The sequence below is a fragment of the Pelodiscus sinensis genome, chromosome 3 (assembly GCF_049634645.1).
Source record: "Pelodiscus sinensis isolate JC-2024 chromosome 3, ASM4963464v1, whole genome shotgun sequence".
Taxonomy (NCBI): Eukaryota; Metazoa; Chordata; order Testudines; family Trionychidae; genus Pelodiscus; species Pelodiscus sinensis.
In genome coordinates, this window is record NC_134713.1 from 84,620,891 (window position 1) to 84,646,045 (window position 25,155).

The 25,155-nt window shown below is 41.1% G+C and overlaps 1 protein-coding gene and 1 long non-coding RNA gene across 10 annotated transcripts in view; one reads left to right on the top strand and one right to left on the bottom strand.

The window, feature by feature from the left end:
• LOC142827868 (uncharacterized) overlaps positions 1-6,218 on the top strand; it is a 51,277-nt gene extending 45,059 nt beyond the window's left edge. For both annotated transcript variants that reach the window (XR_012902651.1, XR_012902650.1), the window contains 2 exons: positions 1,599-1,679; positions 6,081-6,218. This is a non-coding gene — a long non-coding RNA (uncharacterized LOC142827868). The remainder of the gene's footprint in view (positions 1-1,598; positions 1,680-6,080) is intronic.
• Positions 1,850-25,155, bottom strand: part of CEP85L (centrosomal protein 85L) — a 229,318-nt gene continuing 206,012 nt past the window's right edge. For 6 of the 8 annotated variants that reach the window (XM_075924054.1, XM_025184650.2, XM_075924056.1 and 3 more), the window contains 8 exons: positions 24,464-24,640; positions 18,319-18,471; positions 17,837-17,991; positions 15,876-15,993; positions 15,363-15,413; positions 9,176-9,283; positions 8,501-8,714; positions 1,850-7,200 (listed from right to left, as the gene is read on the bottom strand). In XM_075924054.1, coding sequence (XP_075780169.1) covers positions 7,037-7,200; positions 8,501-8,714; positions 9,176-9,283; positions 15,363-15,413; positions 15,876-15,993; positions 17,837-17,991; positions 18,319-18,471; positions 24,464-24,640 — 1,140 coding nt within the window. In that variant the 3' untranslated portion in view covers positions 1,850-7,036. The remainder of the gene's footprint in view (positions 7,201-8,500; positions 8,715-9,175; positions 9,284-15,362; positions 15,414-15,875; positions 15,994-17,836; positions 17,992-18,318; positions 18,472-24,463; positions 24,641-25,155) is intronic. The other 2 variants (XM_025184651.2, XM_075924053.1) reach the window with 1 other exon arrangement.

The window sequence follows — 25,155 nt, forward strand, 5'->3', positions numbered from 1 at the left end:
TTAACACATGGCTCAGCGATCAGCCCTGTTGTTTTACCACTCTGTGCTGAGAACCAGTCTTCTGCAGAAAAAGGAGCTTTAATGGCATGTTGTCAATTTACCTACAGAGCAACAAAGGTAAGAGGTGCTAAGATTCCTGTCTGCTGGGCTGAAGATTATGTTAAGGTTAGTTAGGAGCAGGCCTGCCCTCATAGCTAGTGTATACATCATGCTGCTTTAGGGTGTTACATCATGGGCATTAGCTAAGGCATGTGTAGAAAATATCTGCAAGGCTGGTGCCCAGGCAGACTTTGGGCAACCACTGTTAGGTGGCACATAGGTACTGACTCTGGGGGGTACTCTGGAGCTGGAGCACTCAGGAGGGAAATTTGTGGATGCAGAGCACTGACCAGCAAACAGATTCCTCCTTTTGACCCTCCTCCGCCACCCCCGAAACATCTCAGCTGATGGTGGCTCCATGCTTATCTACTGCTCCCAGGACTTCCGGAATGCCACAAATAGCTGATTCACAGCATTCAGGAAGCTCTGGGAGGGAGGGGTTGAAGAGGACGGGATATGCTTGGGAGAAGTAGGGCAGGGACAGGGACAGGGACGGGGATGGAATGAGGGCAGAATAGCATCGGGGCAGGAGGGTGGAGCAGATGATGGAGGGGTTGAGCACCCCTTAGCTGGAGAGAAATTTGGCTGTTGGAAAAAGGTATGCACACTGCAGAGAGCCATGTGTGTACTTTTTTTTTTTTTTTTTTTTTTTTTTTTACCATGAAGCCCTGTAGGGTAGACATAGCCTGGGAGTGGGGTACAAGTGCACTGACTGCCAGCCCCAGCGACTATCAAACTGTTATGTAACTGCTAAACTTAGATTTGGTTACACAATTATTCAATTACGTGGTCTCTAACATCCTTACCAGTATCCCCTTGGCTGATAAGCGGGGATTTGAATGGGGCTCTGTCACCTCTTCAGTGTATCACTGGAGCCGGGACACAGGATCCTGGGTTGCCTGGGTGAGTTTACTTGGCTCCAGACTCTAATCATGTCCCACTCATTCTGGCCTAATGACTAATTACTGGGCCACAGTAGAACAGCTTGAATAGGCCAGATTGTGGGGAGACCACATCAGACTATCCTATAGGCCAGAGATTAGCGCACTCACCTTAGAGATGACAGACTCTTGATTCAAATCCTTGCTCCCATGTATCTCTCTAATCTACCTAGGTGAAAGTGTCTTAGTTTCTTATTCCTCCTCCCCCTCACCTCTTGTGTGACCATTTCCTGTGACGTTACAAGCCTGTCTGCAGGGGCTGATATGGTAGGTGTGCTCAGAGGCTGTCTTGATTTCCCCCATCTCCCAGGGTTTATGTATTGCTCTAGGGCTTAGGGACCTGGAGTGAGGCAGTAGTGTGCCAGTTCAGAGATAGAAACATGGGCACTTTTACTACAAAAAGTTTCGGCTTCAAGTGCATTTAGGCACCTATAGGGTTAGGCAGCAACTGAGCGGGGGGTTTTGTGCATGAATATTAATGATGAAGATGGACACTTGGTATCTTTGATTCCATCTACTAGGCAGCTGGCGGAATAATTGTCAATCTTCTGATTTTAGGCTGTTTCTGGATGTACCATGGGAGAAATGAGAACTATATAAAAAGTATTACAAGTGACCAATTTCCCTTCATCTGTCTAGGTATGTATCACAGCTGGTATTTACTAGTACCTTTTCTCTACTTCGACCTTTAATGATTATTTCCTTTCAGTGGAGGGAGCATATCTTGCTCCTTTCAGGGGAGTGCCTAGAACAGCGAGGCACCAATCTTAACTGGATATTACCACAATATAAATCATGATTAAAAGTAGTAATTTTGTAACAAAATTTATTTTTGCTCTGTCGATACAAATCCCAAACATCAACAAACAAAATTCCAGTGGAAAAATACTAGCCATTAACACTGAAAACTTATTATTTAATAAATAGAACTTTGGCATTCAAAATTCTAGCTGTAAACCCTACTATAAAAATTACAAAAAAGAGGCAATAACCACAGAGCTAACAGAGAGCCACCCAGTGGCTCCTTTAACTTTTTACACTGAATGCACTTTGATTAAGTCATGACAACTCTATGTACACATGAGGTATTCATAGCGGTCCAAAAATAGAACCCAATTTACATAACTACCAGCCTTTGGGGACTGATCCAGTATATTTGTCAGCTGTGCTTTTAAAAGTAGCCCCAGCCCCTTCTCCCCACTGATTACCTATGATATAGTATAGTTAATATGTACACAATTATCATTCCGATTGAATTTCCTGCCCACTATTTGTGAACAGAAATAATGAATTACTAAAATCATCTAACTTACAAAATCTATGTCTAGTACCTATAGCGTTTAGTATATATTTCTAGATATTATGTAAGAGTCTCCTTACTCTCAAAGCCTAAAAACAAAAGATCTGTATTTATAGGAAACAAGGTGCATTAATTATTGACATTCTTCTAGCTCAACTAAAATTTGTCGGGACTATATACATTCGGCAAAAAAAAGGCACAAAGGTATGCAGCAGTGGAATTAATACTGCTAATGAGCTAATCATATAAAATCTGTTTAAATAACCTTCAGTAGCCACTGCTTTATTTTCATATTTTCAAAAATACTGGTTGATTGAGTCAAACAATCTAAATATTTCCTGTTGTACCAATTAAGACCCAAATTCTAACTCCGGGTATCTCGCAGTCCCACTTATGTCACTTAGATTACATGGACATTAATGAGGGCAAAATTCAGGTGTTGGGTAGGTATGGAGGAAGAACCATCCTTCCTTGTACCCTCTTGTCTTTAAAACAGCAAATGGGATTATTTTTTTCCTCTAAGGATAAGTGGATAGAAATCTTCAGAAATGAGCTGAGCAAAATAACTTTGGCTCTTACAGCTATATCTATTGGCAGTTTTTAAAGTGTCGCCTGAGTTGGTGGTTATAGCAACCTAAATAAATTTTACAGAACTACACCACGATAAACCTACACAGCTGAGGCTCAGAATCTAAGTTTTCACAATTGAGGTGAATGACTCATATACAGTAAATATATAGCATTACCAACAGCTTGCCTAAAAACAGCTTCTTTCCAAGCCATTTTTAAATACATTCTTGAATACAGTAGTTATTTACTGTAAGTATCACTTAATAAATTGTAGAAATTAGACAAACTATACAAAATTACTGTACGTGTTTCTCTGTAAGTTCACGAATAGAAGACAGAATGGTCTTGTCCATTCATTAGAAAAAATTTTCAGCCCTTGAGATTGTCTCTAAGTTATGGCAAAAAGTTGTCATGACTAAATCAGTTTAAGTAATGCCACTGTTAACATTCATTAATCAACCATATCATATTAAATATGTTGAATGAGATCACACACGCTCTACTTTTTAACCAGTTAAACAATCATGCATATCTTACTTAAAGAGTATTCTGTTTAGAGACATCTATAAATTGATGCATATATAGCAATGGCTACTAGAACAGCAGGCCCACTTTTAAAATACTTATTCTCTGCAGTCACTACCTATATATTGTATCTTTGGCTCATTAGATCTGCCATTTCTCTCCCTGCTTTAATTTGACTGAGGCAGATAAACTCAGTGTGTTCCTTTAATAATCAAGTGCTCTATATCTTAATGTAAATACAATGGGTGCTTGAATATATAACTGAAATAAAAAAATTGCAGAATTAGTATAGTCATTCTCAATAGTGCAACAAATAAAAAAAAAACCACACAGACTTTCATATTGGGAGAACCTTCTGATACTTTGAAATTGTAACACCTTCTTTCCAAGGATCCCTAGGTGCTTTACAAACATTAATTCTTTAACCACAAATCCCCAGTGTAGCATCCCCATTTAAATCAGGGAAACTGAGGCACAGAGATTAAGTGACCCGCTAAGCATCATGCAGGGAGGACCTGGAACAGATAAAACAAAATCTGCTGTTGCACTCTATTTCCATCCCTCCAATATATGCACACACAATTTAAAATAGGAATACATTTCCTGCTCAGGCTGATTTTTTGATTTTTTTTTTTTGTCACTTCTGCTTATTGATGTATTATGCTGCTTAGTCACCAAACACTCTGGCTACGTCTAGACTGGCATGATTTTCCGCAAATGCTTTTAATGGAAAAGTTTTTCCATTTAAAAGCATTTGCGGAAAAGAACATCTAGATTGGCACGGACGCTTTTCTGCAAAAGCACTTTTTGCGGAAAAACATGCGTGCCAATCTAGACGCGGTTTTGTGCAAGAAAGCCCCGATCGCCATTTTCGCGATCGGGGCTTTTTTGTGCAAAACAATACCGCGTTGTCTACACTGGCCCTCTTGCACAAAAGCATTTGCGCAAGAGGGCTTTTGCCCGAACGGGAGCAGTAGAGTATTTCCGCAAGAACACCAACCATCTTATGTGAGATCGTCAGTGTTCTTGCAGAAATTCAAGCGGCCAGTGTAGACAGCTGGCAAGTTTTTCTGCAAAAGCAGCTGCTTTTGCGGAAAAACTTGCCAGTCTAGACGCAGCCTCTTAGTTTACTTCAGACAGTCATGATACCGAATGTCTGACACTTGAGAAATTTGATCCTGCAGTGAAGTCCTAATCCTGTGTTTATAGCAAACAAAAAGACAGTGAGCTTTATGAAAATAAGACATTATTAAAACTACTAAACCAAAACCTATAGTCCATAATAGCAAACACTAGCTTATAGGCAAAGATCCTTATACAAAGATTCTTTCTTTTCAGTTTTGCCTCAGGGGGAAGTCCCTTTTTAAAGTTGTGTCAATAATTCTTTTATGAACCCTAATTTTTAGACATTTAAAAAAATACCCTCCCCCTCCCCACCCAAGTTCTGGGCTAAAAGATAACATCTTAGTCCTAGAGTATTTTTAAATGTAAAGATTAGGCTGTTCAGTTTTAAAGATGGATGATTTATTTTTAATGCTCCCAAAGTTTGCTTCACTCTATGTAAATAATTTGCATTTGAAAAACACTGAGAACCATTAATATAAATACTAAAATAGATCGGTGAAAAAACTATGCCATGTATAGAGACAGTTTAGCATGAAAGACTTGTTGATTAAAATAAACCCATGTAATAGTTAGAAAAGACTGACCAAAAGATTTTCAAATGACTAAGAGGGGTATGTCTGCACTTGCTTGAGGAGTAACAGTTAATTAGAGGGAAGGGTTTTGGATTGGACTACTGCGTTTACACATGGCGAGTTAATTTGGTCTACCTGCATTTTAAAAGGGCGACCGGATGCTAATATGCTAATCACGCATGGGATATTTAAATTCTGTGCTTCATTAGCCACTTCGGTATGCTTCATTTGCCTCCCTAGTTCGAATTAGGGGGCAAGTGTAGACATACCCTTAGTTAATAAGTGACATTTAACTCTTTAACACACATTTCAAAGTTAAAATCATCAATGTCAGTCTGCATCACCCTTAAGCAATTTTTTCCACTTATTAAAAATGGCAAAAATGAAATACAGATATTAATGTCAGAAAAACTGAAAATAGCAACTCCTTCACTACATTCTGCTGTTTCCCAATCTATTCTGTCATGGCCCATAAGCTTATTAACAAAAGGATTTTTAATACTGTCAGCATTGTATTGTTAGCTGCAGCTTGTATGTGCAGTTATTTGCTTCCAAAACTTTTCAACTTTTAAATGCAGCTTTCACAGCCATTTTGGACAGGTCAGCATTTAAAGGCAGAACTTAATTGCTGGGTTTATCTCTAATAAGAGAGAGGTATCTTGGTTTTACATAAAATATAGTTACCAGCTAAGTACTGATTGAAGTATCTGATTGCAGAAATGTGAATGTTCTGTCTGTCCTGCTGTGGTTATCTTGCACTGGATAATGTGTTCCTGTAGTTTTAAAAAAGTAACCTTTTTCTGCCAGACTCAAAGACTCTACAAGTCCTGCACAATACACCAAATGATAGTTTTCATTCTGAGCTTGTAGCACAGGCAGGTAGACAAAAATGTTCTATCAAGCCCAGATGCTGCAAGTCGCTAACAATCCTTGCTTATTACCTTGCAGGAGGTCTGGAGGATTGGGTGTTTGATATGATGGCTGAACACAATCAAAACTGAGCTTGTAGACAGAAAATAACTACAGTACAGACACCATAATGTGTCTCCAGCGTCACTTTTCTGACACAGCCCATCTTGAACCTTACATCTGCTTGTTTGGGGGGGAAGAGGGAGATTTTGTCATAGCCTTCATAGTACTGAAGGAGAGTTTTTAAGCAACATGTCAAAAGATGGACATATGAGTAAAGCTAACATCTAAATCTGATGGGACTGTATTCACTTACAGAGTGTGTCTTCACTGCTGCTGGAGAAAATAAAACCCCTAAAAATCAACAGGGATCAGCTGCTGAAACCCTCTCCCCTTCTTTCCCTTACCTAATTCCCAAGGCAATTATAAAAATAGCAGGCACCTTTTGTAGTGGTCTAAAACCACCCCAATAACAGTTTCCAACATGTTTTTTGCAGAAGCACCTGGCTGCACTGTTCATTTTTCTACACCTTTAGGTGCTTGAACCTGTCACTCCAGCCTTTCAATTCTGAAAGCACAGCTCAGACCTCTGATGAAAGAAAGTAAGTACATACAGTAGTAACAACAGTGCCTTTCTTTGAGACTTTGCTTTGACTCCAGAAAACAATATAACCATATGGATTATTAAATGAGCCACGAGGGAGGAAATACAAATTCTACCTCTCTAATGGGAAGATTCTTCACAGCTTGGTCCTACAGTCAGTAGTTTGGAGAGCATAGATTTTCTTGAGGTGTGTACCACTCTCTTCAAATTAAGATTGCCCCATCATCTCCCAAATTTAAATATGCACAACCCCTCAGACCCACCAAGAGAGACTCCTGTGCAGCTCATATACAACATGTAATCTTCCAATATGGATCCTTCATAGAAATACAAAGATCTGTACCACAGCAGCTTTTAATAACATAGTCTTTGCTGTGAGACCAAAATTTTATCATTGCGTAATACAGTTCTCTCCCATGTCCTGAGCATAACGGTCTGATACTATAGTCCTCAGTTCATCAATATCCTTCCGTAACTGGCACACATCCGTGAGCTTCTGGGTGAGAGTTTCTGTGCTGTGGTAATTCTCATTCTCTTCAGCTGAACAGCTCATAGCTGCGGGGGAGAAAGACACAGCTAAGGTGCATAATCACATGAAAGCTTACACATTCAATCACTTCCAAGAGGGCACATTTGGTTTTTAGTTTGATACCACCCAATTTTACTGGATTTTCATTATAATGAAGCATTTAATGCTATTAAAACCACCTATTATTCAATTTTTCAATCTGCTGTAGCTCTTCCAAAGTGGCAATAGAAAAGCCCAAAGGCCAGATTGACTGTTTGCAGGCTCCTGCCAACAGAAAAAGTATGGGGTGAGATGGAGCAGCTGTAGCAGCACAACTTTCTCTCCACAACCCTGGTGGTAGAGAGCACAGCTCTAAAGCAGGTGGGAACAGGTCTAGGTCTCCGGATGGAGGGAAATACAGGAAAGATGTGTTTGTTTCTGTAATCTGGGCCAGCAGGAGTATGCATCTCAAACGAGGTTCAGGTTACTCTCCGCTGGGATCTCATTGAGTAAACCACCATTCAGCCAACCCCTTCCAATGCTGCATACTGTAGCAGAAATCAGAACTACACATGTATTATTGATTTTCTGTCCCAATACACTAATTCATAAATCTCTAGTGTGGTACTACAGTATTCTTCTTTCATTTATACCATCTCACTTGTGATCTTACTGGATCTCACACAATCAAGTTGTCAGATGGAGATCTCAGTGCAACACCTTTTTGCAAGTGTGGCTGGCAAGTTCATAGGTGGCATTTCCCCCTGTTTTACTAATAAACCTGTGTTGCTGAAGGTATCCCTTATGGATATGATGTAAACATGGCGTCTTGACTACTTACACTTATTCAAAATCACATAACACTGTAAAATTATGTATATTAATGCCACTAAACTGGCGATATGTTACAGTATATAATATTTTCTCCACTTCTGGGCCTAATCTGTTGGGTGTGTAGTATACTATGAAATAGCTGCTACATTTTACCTTAGAGAAGATGGCTCTCTAACTCCAACAAGTGGTGGTTCCTAAGGAGGATTTGGTCATAGCATATACATTTGAAAAGAGCTTTGGGATCTTTGTGGTAAGAAGCAGTACAACATTTTAGCAGGCTGACAACTGCCCCTCTTGTATGTTCTATAACCACAGGGACATTAGCAGGAAATACTTAATAGCTTGGCATAGTAACTTTAAGAACACTTGAAAAATATAGACAAGGTGTTTAGTTTTTACATGCTGACTAGAAAATACAGGTCTCCGCAAACCCAAACTAGATTCCATTGCTATAGACTGTGGTTTCTCAATGTCAAAAGTACAATATAAATATTGCATGATAATATCACTTACATCTGATTCCCAGCAGTAAGGACAGGTTAGGCTCCTTGCCCTGAGCTCTCTGGGTAAGAATGCTGCATAGTGCTTTCAAGTCAAATAAACAATGGGACATTTCTTTGAACAACTGGTCAGCCACTGGCATTTTTTCAGACATTGGCTGTCTGGACTGTTCCATCTGGTGTATCTGCTCCCTCAAAAAGGCATTTTCTTCCATTAGTCTTTGGTTCTTTGTGAAAATAAAGAAGAAAAAGGGCTGTGTCATTTTCTTCACCTAATACTAGCCCACAACTGTTGTAGAATTCTCAAAACAGTCATCCTACAAAAAAGCAGTATGTTTTCTGTTTCAGACAATGAACAAAATGAATTAAACTAACTTAATGGACTTAGATAAGTGGTGCATTTATTAACTAGCAGATTTCGTGGGTGCTCCAGCTTGGAAGCTTTGATATAGATGCTTTACTTTTAATATTTCTTTCAATTCAGTGTGAATGACAGTAAATTCCCACCCATGTGTCTGTTTCTTTCATTCATCATTTCTTGTCATTACCTAAACAGTAAGCTCTTCAAGACAGGGACTGTCTGTTTACCATATGCCTGGCATAGCACCTAGCACAACAGGGTCCTGACTCAGATCTAAAGGCCCTACTGTACTAGAAATATTTTTATAAGTGGTTTCTAATAACTTACTTCAAGCAGAGCTTTATTTAACTGCTGTATATGCCTTTCTTTTTCTTCAATCTCATTTGTCATCTTCTGCACTGTCAGTTTTCCTTGCAAAAGCTTCTCTTCCATGGACTAGATAGAATACAAACAGAAATAAAAAGAGCCTTAATTCTTGTATCTTGTGAGTTGGTATACTGTGATAAATTTTGTTGATTTACTATACTTGTTAGATTCAGATTTGTTCCTCTCCTATTTATTTTACCACCTTCCTATCAGCAGTTAAATGACTCAGCATTACTTATAGGAACAGTATTCTCTAGCATTCAGATGGAGCAAATCTCTGTGCGGTACTGATAACTTAAAACTTTCTCTGACTGGAAATTACCATGATAGATTTCTGCAGTAATAGCAAATCTCAGATTAAAAACCCTTAAAATAATAATGAGTGTCTTCTTCATAAACACAGATACCATACCTGTGGATTTTAAATCGGGAAAAATGCATGGCATCTAAAATTACTGTTTAATATAATTAACTTAAAGCAGCTATTTCTTTTTCATATCAGGAATGTCTTAACACCATTAAGTGTCAATTTTATGCTAATTTCATTGTGACCAACAAGATAAATTTCTTTTCACTTTTTCCTTTTCCATTTGTAAGAGTGTGGTAACAATCTCCTTGAGAGTACTATTTGACAGAGGATAAATTTGATGATCAATTCATATTGAAGGCCTTTTTTGGCCTTTGATGACAACTCTTGATATGGTGCAGTTGCTTTATTTTTTTACAAAATTATTTTAAATTAATCAGGATTCTTTCTCTCTCTCACTCTCTCTCTCTTCCTCCCTCTCTTCCTCCCTCCCTTCCCCCTCCAATTCACATTTAAACAAGTAGATATAAGATAAAATTATTTAATGGCTTTTAGGTTTACGGGTTACGTACAAGATAGGGACTGTAGGTTTGTTCTTAAGTTGAATCTGTATGTAAGTCGGAACTGGCGTCCAGATTCAGCCGCTGCTGAAACTGATCAGTTTCAACAGCGGCTGAATCTGGATGCCAGTTCTGACTTACATGCAGATTCAACTTAAGAACCCCAGGCATCCCCAAGTCAGCTGCTGCTGAAATTGATCAGCAGCTGATTCCAGGAAGCCCAGGGCAGGGGCTTCCTGTAGTCAGCCACTGGTCAGTTTCAGCAGCGGCTGACTTGGGGACGCCTGGGGCAGAGCAGCTGGGGTGCTGCCGGGTTGGTCCAGTAGCGCCCATAGCGGCGCTACGGGACCAACCGGCAGCGCCCCAGCTGCTGTACCACAGGCGTCCGGAGCAAAGCCGCGGAGCACGGGGCAGCAGGACAGCCCAGACGCGCCGTGGCTGTCCTGCTGCCCTCGGGCTCCACGGCCTTGCTCCCCGTCCCCCTGGTCTGCAGACCAGGGAGACGGGGAGCAAAGCAGAGCAAAGCCGCAGAGCACGCGGGCAGCCCAGACGCGTCTGGGCTGTCCGCTGCCCGCATGCTCCGCTGCTTTGCTTCCTCTCCCTGGTCTGCTGGAGACCAGGGAGACGGGCCCTGTTCGTAACTGCGGCTCCAACGTAAGTCAGATCCCCGTTCGTAACTGCAGCTCCGACGTAAGTCGGATCCGCGTAACTCGGGGACTGCGTGTAATCATCCTTGCAGTTACAAACCAGCAATAACTTTCTATGAATCTATTGCTAATAAATACTAAGTTTCTCAGATTCTATTCCCACATTGACCAAAAAGATCAACATGTCAACAACTCCACTGACACTGAGTCAACATGAAAAACAAGTTAATTTATTCTTACTGGTATGCTAAATCACCATGTAGAGCCCCCAAATATATTGTTCATCAACTAAAGAAGGTTCTTACATTCAATAGCCACAGTGAATGACTGTTTACATTCTTTGTTTTATGTTCATCCCAGTTAGGTGCATTACAGATTTCAAAAGAGACTTGTTCACAAGTACTGTTTTTACCATTTGATTTTCAAAATTCTGTCTGGCACTTGTCCTATGTATAGCTTTATTCATACTTCATTAATGAATAGTCTGGAAATAATTTCATATACAATTCTGTATTACACTGAATCTTATGTATGCCATCGATTCATGGAGTGTCACTGGCATTTGCCAGGGATCTGTAAAATTGGAAATGTGTGTTCATTTATTATTCCTAGCTTAGATAAGAGCTTTCTAAGTGCACACTTTCATACTACTAGCTCACTGGCTTACCATTCTGGACACACAGTCCTATGGGTTTCTCTTCCCCTCTCGCCATGTGACTTATTTTACACTTTCTATATAAAGTTAAAATTAAATTGTGTTAATCCCATCAGTCATGTTGCACAAACAAACCCAGCTGTGGGAATGCCAGATATGGTTTAGATTACACCTGCTCTGTGCAATCTGGCTTTTATATACTTTACTATCTGGAGTTACCCGGCATTGCTCGGTTGTGCTCCATGCCGGCCAATTCGCTTCCCCCTTCCACCCGCCAGCCCTGCTTCCTGCCGGCCGGTTCTCCTCCTCCTGATCTCCCTGGCCAGCGCTACCCCCGACCAGCTCTGCTTCCTGCAGATGCCTGAGCTGTTGTGTGTGTGGGGGTGGGGCAAGTCCTGGACGGCACTTTCGGGCCGCAGACAGCGGGCACGTGACCTAGGATGGGCGGGGTGGATATATATATATATATATATATATATTTTATAGGTTGAGATTTGGCCCAATCGGGTCCAAAAGTACCTTAAAACCTTCTCCTGGAGGAAAAGTTATCCCATGGAAAGTTTGGCTGCGGTAGGTCTTATAGTGTCCAAGTTATTAGAGCACAAACATTCTCCTTTTAAACATTAGATTATTATTTCTTTCATAAAGGAAAAGCTAGTTTTGTGATTATCTAAATTAATCATTTGAACCAGAATTTTAAAAAAGCAACTCACAACAAACCAGGATGTTAATCTTTCACAATAAAAATAATAGGAAGATCAAACTCATTATTTAGAGATTTCAAATAAACAGGATATTAAAATGTTCAGAGTAGGATTTGTTTTCATTTCAGCTGACACTTCTGGGAGACAAATATAAAAATTAATATGTGATGAGCTACATTTTAATAAAATACTGAACTGAAATTCTAAAGGATAATTTTAAATTGGAGATGAATTCACTGAATAAATAAGGAAGATTGAAAAAGGTCTGGTATCTGCTTAACTATGTTCTGTGCTTCCTGGTTCTGGAAAGAAATCCTTCCTCTTCTAGTGTAGTATAAACTTCCAGCAGAAGCAAGGAGTAGGAGACAGGAGAACAGGTGCTACATGCTGACTGCTGAGGTCAGAGGTCAAGTAAATATGGACTGATGGAGCCTTAAGGGCCAGAAACAAGCACTGAAACTCTCTTCTCCACAAAAATATGAAAATGGCAGGAGGGAAAAAAGAAAAAAGGTCACATTAAGTTGTGTGGCCTACTCTCAGCTTTGAAGCCAACAAGCCTGAAATTGCTGGTCCCCAGGTAAAGCTTCTCTGTTCTGACACAGGCAGAGGAGGAACAGGGCTGGTCAAACAGCCATGGCAGCAGGCAAGTCTGCAGAGGGAATCTGGATGCTCTGGTGGGCGGACTTCACCATTCAACAGGCCAGAGAATTTCTCAGCTTCTGAAGTCCCAATTTTTGTTCTTTTGGGAGTGGTCTGCTGGGGCTTCATCTGAAGCCCACTGAAATCAATGGCAAGTCTCCAATTTGTGTCAGACCATTGGTGCTCAACATCTAGTCCCTGAGGGTATGTCTACACTACCCCGCTAGTTCGAACTAGGAGGGTAATGTAGGCATACCGCACTTGCAAATGAAGCCCGGGATTTGAATTTCCCGGGCTTCATTTGCATAAGCGGGGAGCCGCCATTTTTAAATCCCCGCTGCTTCGAACCCCGTGCCGCGCGGCTACACGGGGCACGAACTAGGTAGTTCGAACTAGGCTTCCTAGTTCGAACTACCGTTACTCCTCGTGAAATGAGGAGTAATGGTAGTTCGAACTAGGAAGCCTAGTTCGAACTACCTAGGTCGTGCCCCGTGTAGCCGTGCTGCACGGGGTTCGAACCGGCGGGGTTTTAAAAATGGCGGCTCCCCACTTATGCAAATGAAGCCCGGGAAATTCAAATCCCGGGCTTCATTTGCAAGTGCGGTATGCCTACATTACCCCCCTAGTTCGAACTAGTGGGGTAGTGTAGACATACCCTGAGGTTCATTGGATCTTTCAGGAGATTGCTTATGCATATTCCTGTACTGGTGCTTCACATTTAAAAGTCTTGTGGTGGCAAGAGACATTGTTGTTTGAGTTGCCACCAAACAGGACATTGGAACTGGAAGCAGATGGGATTCAGTAGCAAGAATATTTCTTACTAACAGGGTGACAAGAAAGAGATCTTAATTTAAAAACAGAAGTTTTAAGAGAGAGAGCAAGATTCTTGCTCACACTGGAGTCCTCTTTGCACCACTCCAGGGCAAAAAGACAATTTAAAGCTGCCCCAAGTAGAAAGCTGAGGAATCCCCAGGCATGACAAATCCTTTGCTGGCACATTACTGGCATAACTAGATCTCCACCTTCCCCTTCCAGGGTCCACAAAACAGGAGTATGCATGGAGCACAGAGAAATTCAACAGTCCTTGGTGTTAGCTCCCAGGGGAGCATTGTTAAGTCAGCATTTGAAAACTGCTCTAAATGGTGCTAGAAGCTGAAGTGTATCCTGGTTGCTCCAAGGATCTGAAAAGGACGCTATTTTTGTCACTTCTGTTGTGCTGAAGGGTAGCCCATTGCAACGAAGATTCTGGTCCTCCCACCCAGGTTTTAAACTCATTCTGACCCTCACTTATTTTCTACGGGTCAAAGCTGCCTACATTGCACTAATTATGCAATAGGTAACTGAAACTGACAGCGTCTTCAGCAACCCTAGGGAAATAATAAGCCAGATTCTCTTTCCATATAAAACCAATTTTCACCTGTGTAACTCCACTGCCTTCAGTGGAGTCAGACCTGACTTATGATTGTGTAAGAAGAGAATTAGCCTGTCAACTACAGCTAACAGTACACTGGGCACAAGTGTCAGGCATGCAGGCTTTTTTTCCATCTCTCAACCATACCGTGCTGAAGACAGTGTGTAAAAAATAGGCTGCTAATAGAACAGCAGCACACTCTGACAATGGAAATAGAGTTGGCTGCTGGGGCTAACTCAGGTTAGGGCACTGCTGCCTTGGGACCAATAAATAAAGCAGAGCTTGTAGCTACTGGTCTTATAATCCAACTCATCATCTGACTCAGCACAAGACACTCAACATATTTAAAGACTTTCACTGATCTGCTACCCAGCAGCAGGGAAGCACATGGAATGAGAAAGTGGAGACATCAAGGAAATACATTGTGATCGTTTAAGTGTGTTATGCTACTAAAAGGTCAGTCAGATGACTGATGAGTAAATATATCAGTTATTTTATGAAAGTGAAGGAAAGTGTTTTATTAACAGATAAGCCACATAATTCATAGTGTAGCAACTGATCAATATTAGTTTTTATTTCAAATCTATTCTTGTGAGTTCTGTTCATTCAGGATTGCAGCTTAAAGCAACTGCTAATGTTCAACATCATGTGTTCAAAATTTAGCAGTGTAATGGCTATTTCTTTTTCATAGGTGACTACAGTTTATGCCCATCCTGTGACATGTTGTTAAAGAGAATGCAGTCTTACCAATAGCACTAAAAGTGACAAAACTACTCTGAGGTTATCTGACATAATATCCTTTTAGACCATGAGACAGCTGGTAGAAAAGCAGTTTTCTACCTTATGCTGGGAAGCCAATTTATTTCCATTTCCAAATGCTAAAAAGCTTAGTTTTATTGACTGATAAATGTGAGAAGTTTCAGTTGCCCAATTTATATTGCTCACACTTGAAATTTAAATTCAGTTACGAACTTAGCAAAACCTCATACTGCTTCAGATTTCATTGTTTAATTTCCCCCCCAAATTGTATGGCCAATGCAAAGAAACTTGGTAAAACATCAATAATGAATAAATTAAGAGGCTAGGAGGGAATGCAAGTAACTGTAGTTAAGGTTAAGGAGATATTTCTAACCAAGTTTCTATCGGCACAGATATTGTTTTAATAAGTACATTATCATAAACTGCAACTGACTAAAGCAATCGCAAAATATATACATTTCCTTACCTGAATTTCTAATATCATCCCAGCTATCTGATTTTGTTGATTGTCTATGACCTATAAAAAAGGAAATATAACTGCATACCACATTCAAAAAGATGATACGCCCTGAGTTTTAAATAGCATAATTTCTAATTAACCATTCTCTCAAATATCTAAATCTGAAACTTAAATGATGTCTCCGAAGTAAATAAAAAAGGAAAAATACTGCTTACCATTTATAGCAATTTTCATCATGACATTTACTGATTATACAATCACAATTAACTTATTACCAGTTAATTGGTAAAAACTAAGTCTTTCTGTACTTCGTTTGCCAAAAAATGTTAGATTTTTTTATGCAACTGAGAATTAATGGAAAACAAATGCACTGACTCAAGAAACGTGTTGAAGGGAAACCAGAATCAACAATACATGTGAAAAATTGTGTGAGAGAAAAATAAGACAAAAGAAACACAATAGACGATTCTAAGGTTGTGGATGCTGTGAGAGTTCATTTAATCAGTTTCATAGACTGACCTTACTGGCTCTCTCATTCTTTTCTTTGAGGCATTCATTCTCACTCTGAAGCTGTTTTGTGTCCAACATGGGGAGGCGGATACCATCTTCCAGGCATTTTTCTACTTTCTGTTGCAAACTGCAGTTCAGAGATAAGAATGAAAAAAGCAACTAACTAGTCAATTTATTGGAAAGGCAAGCAAACAAAACTGCAGCACGTTCCAGTGGCACCATAACCCACTTCACCTGCTCTCTCACCACACCCACCAAGACTTTACAAGTAGATTCCAGCTTCAGGTGTAAGTAAACTGACAGGTGGGTAAATGGTGTAAATCCTGGATTTCTTAAGGCCACCATGTCACTAATAATAACAGACTAATCTAAACGCAGAGGAAAGTTTTATTACTTATTCAATATAAATTTAAAAGACAACAAATGGTCTGGTAGTTTCTAGATGAACAAAACATATAGATGGTATCATGAGCTTTCGTGGGCAGAGCCCACTTCTTCAGATGACCGGAGTTTTGAGTTTAGATGTGCCCCTGAAGCGTATTCAATGTAGTCCACCTTTGTAGTATTTTGTCATAGTTTAAAAATCCTGGACCAGATTCTTGAGGCATGGCACTGGAGGTGCACCCAGAGGAAGGAAAGCAATGTGTCTTTATAGCACCTTTGTGCTGCCTATTTTATGGGCTGCTGTAGGATCTGAATCAGCTCCAACAATAGTCAGAGCAGCTCTGTGGGTTGTTCTTACAGCAGCTTTACTCAAGTTGCCTAGGGGGTCCCCCTGAGCTCCACTGCTGTCTAGATGTCCCCACAGTGCCAAGCACTATGGTCTATCATTTCTGCCTTCTAACACGGGCATGTGAGGGGGCAGCATAAAGCCAAATGTCAGCCATTACACTGTCTCCATGCCACATGAATGTTCCCAGCACTCTGCAGTTGATTTAAAGCCCCTACGTGCTGCCAAGAGCTTCCCTTCTCAGCAGCTTTCAAAAATAAATGCATTTTATTACAGTGACAATCCTATTTTCCAATACAGAAACCAGAGACCATTTCAAATATTTGTAGGCTTTCAAGTGAGACAAAACCATGAGCACAAATAAAAAGGTGCATCAGCTGTAAGCTGGAAACAATGTGCCTAGTGATCTGCCTGGCTAGATGTCCCAACTGGCTAGCCTTTCATCAGTCATACCCTTTTAGACTGCTACTGGCATGTACATTTAGGCAAGTGGGGGATCCTAAACTAAGGTAACACCTACTCCCATAATAAGAAATTATCCTTTTCATAACCAAATAATCCTTTTCATTTGGCTCACTTTATTACAGAACTCCAATTGGTATTCTTCCTTTAAAAATTACACCTTTAAATAGTATAAAAATGTAACCTACGCCATAATGCCATTGTCTCATTAAATCATCTATCTGGAATTTTTCCATGGAAATTTGCCAAATTTGTTCCTTTATGATTACATAAGGCCAGCAACAGGACACCAGCTGCAGTTAAAGCTCCCTGTAAATATTCTCCCACTTCAGAACAAATCTCTCCCCACTCGGAGAGGGATGCTGGATTTTTAAATCTTTGACCCTTCCATGGCTAGTTTACCCTGCAGCCAACTTCTCCTGAGCTTTTCCTACTCTCCAGTACAGGATTATTTAACTTGGAATACTGGGAGTCTCTGTACAATGCTCTTTTGCAGCACTTGCTTATTCTACTCCACTCTTATTGAGCACAACTCCATGATACCAACTGAGAGAGACTGTGGTTTTAGTCAGCCACTCCTCTGTTACCATATCATTGGTAAAATGAAGCAAAGGAAATTCTCATCATGCTTTCTGATGCATCACACTGTCACACTTTGTGTGCTAATATGTTCCTGTGAGAAACATAAAAGTCACTGACACTGTATTGGAGTAAAGTTACAAAGAATTTGATGGCTTGAAACAACAGTCCCAAAGCTCTGGGCAAGTAGTGTTCGTACCTTTGCACTGTGGCAACCAGGTCTTTTTCTTTCTTTTTCTGACACACAAGCTGCAGCTCTTTCTCCCTACATTGTGTTCTAATGTCTCCAAGCTTCTTCTCCAAATCTGTCACTGTTTCTTGGAGCTGCTTGTTCTTCTCTTCTAGAATCTGCAGCTGAGACATTACATCCAAATAGTCAGATACAATGCTAGGTTCTGTATTAACATTACTTACTACATGCCCCAGCTTTACAGTGATCTTCTGAATACACGGTTAGCCTCATTTTGACTGCTTCCAGCTACAATGTGCTAACCTCTATTTTTATTATCCTTGTTACATTGTTAAACCACCTTTTAACACTTAGCTTACTAACCAGGTGGGGAAAAGTGTGATACACACTGCAACTCAGACAAGAGGAATTGCCAAACCCACCACCAGAATATGTTTGTAGCTGTACCTCTTCTTTTAAGTATTCTTAAAAATCAGATACTTCTCTTTTACCTGCTTACTCTGTCTTTCTACATCATCCAGCGTTGGCAGGTCAGCCAGATATTTTTCTAGGGTTTCAATTCGTCTCTGTCTGTCTTTGTTTTGTTCAGATTCCTTTTGACATTTCTTTTTCAGGCTGTTTATATATCGGTCTCTAGTTTTAAGCTAAAAAGATAATAAAATTACATAATTTATTATGGTAGAAAATAAATCTGTACTAGTCAATCTAGAAATAGATTTTTCATTCTTAAAACTCATCAGATCCTTAGAAGGTATATTTTCAGCCCGAACTAAGGGTTAGCTATTACAGAACATTACACCAAAGGGTTGTTTATTTTGCTTAAATCCAGACCAGTTCTCATCTTTAAATATTTGCATTGTAACAAGCACATATGAAGCTACAGTTGTTTTACTCTAATTTAAATGACCCACTGACTGGGAATTGACAAACATCCTTATTTAACACATTCTTCTTCATGTCAAGTGCCCACAATGTGCTAGGAAGTTTCTCACTATTCTGGCTTGCTCTGCCTGTAAACAGAGATGGGAAGAACAGCAGCAGGAGAACTGGGACAAAACAAGAGGGTGGTCAGACAGCTGAAAGAGTCTGCATTTTGCTGTGAGTCTGTGTGGATCCTTGGAGAGAAATGACAGGCAGTGAATTGTTTCTTGAGATAATGCAAAGCCTGGAGTGAGGCTTCAATAGAAGAGCAATCTACGTGCTGGCTTTTTCCTACTGTTTATCCAGGTGAACAGGATTGGTGTACATTTCTTGTAATAAACATAATGCACTAAGAAAATACTCTGATACCATGCCATCAATTACTCATCCAAACGGAAACCTCTCTACAAGAACCTGGATTTTTGCTACTCAGCCAAAGGGGAAACCGATCTATGTTTGTGGGTTTGAAGTCAGACAGCATTATATCACATAATTTTCAGTTATTTATCTACTATATATTTGAGAGAGCTTGTCTGTCTGTGAGGGAATGAGTCTGTCCATCCATCTGTTTAAGAACTCCTAAAGGATAACAATCAAGACCACCAAATCTTCCTGCTAGCGTCACTTAAAGCAAGGTCACGGTTTGACTGTAAAGACAATGGGATGTGCCTGGAATGTGATTATTTCTCATAACATGAAATGGGAAGGCTCTGCTCAAAGGACAGTTATTCTGTATAATGACCCCAGGGAGACAAAAATGAGCCAGAGATAGGGCAGCAGAGGGCAGGGCTGTAAGGGATAGCTATTTACTATATAGGAGAGTTTTCTTCTGTGGCATCTGGCTCAAAGCTGATGCAGTGAGAGAGGGGACTAGGGTAGCCTCTCTCCCTACAGCAGCCTGTATACTGAACCCTTCAGCCCCAGCTCTACCCAAACCTCCCACCCACAAGTGCCCTTTGGGGGGGGGGGGAGGCTGGCGCCCTCCTTCGATTCACACAGGGAAATTGCTGACCTGAGCAATGCCAGGTAAATCTTCTGGTTCTGAATAAATTAGGATAGTTTTCTCTGATCTGTGGCACATTAGCTACTAGAGCATACAGCCCTACTTAAAAAAAATCCATATCATACATATATATTTCAGAGATCTTGGGTAAATACTCTGGGTCACAGCCAGGCCTGCCAACAGCAGGGAAAACGGAGCAACTGCCCTGGGGCCTGGTGATTCAAAAGTGCCCGGGGCTTCCAGCCACCACTGCTGCTACTAGTAGCAGTGGTGGCTGGAGCCCCAAAACCTTTAAATCACTGCTGGAGCACAGTGCAGCATGCTCCAGGCAGCTCAGAGCTAGCACCAGGAAGCTGAGGGTCATGGTGAGGGATGGCTGCCCATGGCCCTGCCCCTTCCATCCAAAGCAACTGCCCCATTTTGGGAGTGCATCTCCCCTTCACCAGGGGCTTGGCAAGTCTGTTGGCTCCCCTGGTCACAACCCACATATGAGACTTAAGGCATGGCCTTAGATAGGGCACTAGACTGGGGAAAAGAGGCTTGGTTCTAGTCTAGCCTCTGCCACTGACCTGCTGGGTGACACTGAGCAAGTCACTTCACATCCCTGTGCCTGTTTCCTCTCCTATCCTTTGTCTTGTTTTTAAGGCAGGGACTGTTTTTCTGCATATGCCCACCAAGCACAGTGGAGTTCCAGTCTAGCAGATGCCCAAAGGTACTGCAGTGGTAATAAAAATAATACCTAGCTCAAACCAGGGGTAGGTAATAAGTGGCCTGTGAGATGGACATAGTTCACCAGGGTTAGCCCCTGGCGGGCCACCAGACACTAACCCTGGCGAACCACGTCGGGCCCATAGGCCGCTTATTGCCCACCCCTGTCTTAAACAGTGCTTTTAATCAGTAGATCTCAAAGTGCTTGCCATTAACAGTGGTTCACTCATAATACTCTTCCTGCATTACCAAGTGTTATTTCAACACTCATTTTATAATATACACATACAATATAAACAGGTTGCCAGATAGCATCTTCTGAGGACAGATGTCCTAAATGTTTGGGTTTATATTACTTTGTGCAACAGCTACAAGAAATTTTTTTAAAAATTAATATTCCTATTTGGACTAAACCCTTTAGGAATCTGAGCCAAAAATTTAAATTTGACACAGCCCAACAACTGCATCAGAGGCCATCACAATGAAATAGCAGCTTTGTTAAGGCAGATTTACTATGGGAATCTTAATTCACCATCAGTCTGCAAGATAATTTCTTTGCTATGTTTGAGAACCAAGATACGTACACCTGCACATATTCCTGGCACTTGCTTTATTAACAAGGACTTAAAAAAAGACTACTAAAAATCTTCTCATTCAGGATCTGATTTAATGAAAACTCTTCCCCTATTGCTCAGGTCAATAATCTAGCAACTTAAAGGATTAGAAACACTTGTCACCATGAATAAGTGTGAAATGTAGCCTTTTAAAATATGAAATGCAGTTGTTGTTTCTGTGTCTAGCGCTGAACACATCCATACTGCTGAAAATACAAATGCTATGTGTGACACTGGCAACGTCAGGGTCTAATGATAGAGTCTATAAAAATGATTACTAGTTGACAACATCTAAAAAGCTTTTCCAGGGACAGTTTTCTAAACAAGTCAGGATCCTTGGGGGCTACAGAAGGGCTGCATACAAATTAGAGATGTGAGTAGTTGACTATCCGATAAGCCTAAGCTTCCTGGGTAGTTGACTACTCGCCCCCCCCTTCACCCCCGCCCCACACTTTACTGTCTCTGATATAGAGGTAGCAAGGGGCAGAAGGGGGAAGCAGGAGCCGGTGGGGAGCTGGCTTAAAAGCAAGTCCCCCCCCCCCCATTCCCATAATACTGCCTGTTCCTTCCTCTCTCCCTCCCCCCCCCCCCGCACTGCTGCCTCTATCAGAGGCAGCAGCACTTGGGGCAGGGGGAGGCTGCCATGAAGCAGCTTCTGCCTGCGGTGGGCCCACACTTGCCACAGGCAGGGGTTGCTTTGGCAGCAGCCCCTGTCCGTAGGGGGTCCCAGGACCCAAAAAAAGCTGTGACTGAGCAAGCCCAGAAAGTCCCAGCTTGCACCAGGCCCAGGATCTACCCTCACTGCGCCTCCACAGTTTAAACATAGTAGGAGCTGGGCTGCCTGCTTGCCCACCTCCTACTACATTTAACTTGCAAAGCCGCAGCGTGGGTAGCTCCTGGACCCGGTGCAAGCTGGGACTGAGTGCCTTCCCTTATTGACTAATCGTGTAGTTGATAAAAGTTCTATCAACTACACGATTAGCCAATTACCCACCTCTTCACATCCTTACTATAAATTCTGTTAAGTTTTAAGATTAGTTTTTATATGAATCTCTTAATTATCAGGATTTCAAAATATGACACAGCATTCAGGCTATTCTAAGATAGTTCTTACCAGATCAAACTCAAAAGTATTTGGATGTGCTCCCCAAACCTATGGTCCTCCAAAATGCCTTTGCTACTCTGACATCTCATCTTCCTTGAGAGGATGCTGGTCTTGTGCTTTCTTCAGTGTGGTTTTGCACAACTATTTGGCCCACTAAAATCTTCCATCATTTTCACCGACTAATACTATGGCCTTCTCCACATCTCCCCTTTTTCTTCTCTTCCCTGTTCCTCTTACACCCACAATCTGAGTTTTCTTTCCTGCAATCACAGTATCCTCTTCCCCTTCTTAGAGGATTGTTTTTCCGGTAAAGGTCAGCCCTCGAAAGTTAGTATTAATGTCACTATTAAAGTGGTCTATGAAACCTTAATTTGGTCCTCTTCTATGTAGCTGGGGTTCCTCCCTTACTAGGTGTTTGTTACAAACTCCTGCCCCTTGTCTTGGAATGGAGAACCCTACCACAGCCTTTAGGGAGGCAGGAATTCACCAAGAAATTATAATCAGCAAATAGTTCCCTTGATGAGGAAAATAAACGTCAGTACCCTCAGGATCAATTCCTAAGTCACTGATCAGGGGCCTCTTCCTCTTTTGGCTCTGACTGATCTTAACATTAGTACAGTTGATGATGCATGGGGGTCATGCAAACAGGCAGCCTACTGGACTAGGCTCTAACCCAGAGTTCAGACCTCCTGTCAGCGGTGTCTCTACAACATGTGTCCTTTCTGGCCCTACAGTCCCTCCCTTCTGCCACTGTAATCCAATCCTACTTTAATTATGTGATCACATCCCCCCACCCCCCCGGTTTCCCCAGGATCCCTGCCTCATTCAGTCCACAAGCTGAATGGGACTTAGGGAAGAAGTCATGGCTGTGCAGTGAATTAGGCTGCAGGGAGTCTGCCCAACTCCTAGAAAAGCCCAGAATCAGCGCAGGCAGCAGCTTTTCACTCATGGATTGGACACATTCACTCCAGAAGTAAGAATGGCTCAGTTTTTGAGACCTGTCTCTGCTGTATTAGAGACAGCCATTCTAGGCCCAAACTTTCCACGCTATTTAACAGAAATATGTTTGTTTATTCATGTTAATAGGTGCTTCAAATCACATGAATCTTCAGACTGTTTAGCTGAGGTATAGAGATGCAATTTTCCTTTAAAGTGATATGTTGAGCAAGCCTAACTGACCAGCTGAAATAAGAGTCAGCCACAGGCCTTAACTGGCTTCTGAATACTATTTATAACATTCAAGAGGGGTTCAGACCCATTCATGCTTGTCAGGAATAGATACTGTTTCTATTGCAGACATGATATAATGATGTTTTGTAAATATTCTGAGTCGTCAGTTTGTACGTCGTATTTTAAGATTTCTCAGAGGAGCCGATGTCCCTTCTAAGGGAACTGCTCAACTGAAGGTAAGTAAAGAAAACAAAAATTAAGATTTCAACAAACCATAACAAGCCTTTGTGCTTAGCAGCCTACAGCCTTCTCTGCACTAGGGAAATTTAAGAAACAATGTTTCTCTTTAGTTCCATTCGCATTAGCAACCACAAGAGCCACAGTGGAGATGGGTGATTTCAGCATCAGGTCAGATATGCTTGCAGGGAGCAAGCTTAATTAACATGGTGCTGAAGATGGCAGCTGGAAGAGGGAAAGTCATTTACATTCATAGGGTAACACCATTGAAGCTGTCCACAGCTTTTTCATTCCCTCCAGGAGAAGCTAATGCTATTTCATTGAGTTGTTTTTCTGCTCCCTCAGTCAGCATGGTCTCTCCCTGGTTCTGAATGTTCCAGAATTACATTCATATTCACAAGTTACAATCCATGTGGCAGACATGTTATGGTACCTGTGGCAGTAGTTTATAATATCTGATTGGCTGTTATTATTTGTTACTTGTATCACACCTAGAGCTTTACTGCAGGAGGCACTGCACACATGTACAGGATAGCAAGACTGCCCCTGTTCAGAAGTCTTTTAAAAAAAAAAAAAAAGCCCCTTTCACTTTGGATGGGGAATTCATGCTGCCACTCAGTTGGAGGTCTGGTACTTTTCTAATGGACACAGTTCACACTGTGATACTCGAGTTTCACACACAGCAACTCCACTTAAAACGAACAGCACATAACACTGGAACAAATGGTGAATTATACCTGGCATGTTTAAACACCAGATTGTAGATTGGCTATAGACATTGCAGGATAATTTAGTGCCTACACATTAGTTGCTGTCTATTGAAAAAATTCCAATACAACATGGCACGCAGGGGACACCTAAACATGAAAACCACCTACTTTCTCTTCCATCTTCTTTTTCTCTTCACTGGATTTGTTTGAAATTTGCTTGAGAAACTCATTGAGCTGCATTTCCTTATTCTCAACTGATGCAAGTTTTTGCTCAAGCTCACAGTGAGATACTGATCTTTCTGAAAATGGAGCTTGCAATGATGTGCTCTCATATTGTTGATGCTTCTGAAAAGAAAAAGTATAGTTGAGTGCAGCTGACATTAGCTTTACATAACCTAGAGAAAAACGCTCTCGCTTAGTGGACTGTAAGATAGGCACTGCATTATTCAAAGAAACTTGTTTATTGAGGATAGGTGACACAGCACAAGCTATGGAAGATAATTGCTCTAGTATTCATTAGGCTGTACCTACCATACAAACCCAGTCATTCCCTGGTTCATAGGCACATATTCATGCTAGCTCTCCTCAAACTACCATAGGTAAAAATAACACAAGCTGGGGAATCACACTTCTAGCTGTAGTGAAGCACACAACTTTACTTTTTTTTTTTTTTGTACACAGCTAGAGTGGGACTTCATTTTCAGTTGATATCGGATGTCTGAGCTACTTGTAAGCAAATTTCTGGAAGTTATTCTTCTCTTCCACAAAGTATATCTAAATTTGGCAAATCAGACTTTAAAATAAAAAATGACAATGATCTCCATAACATGCTTAAAAGGAGATGGTCAAATTTGCCCCAA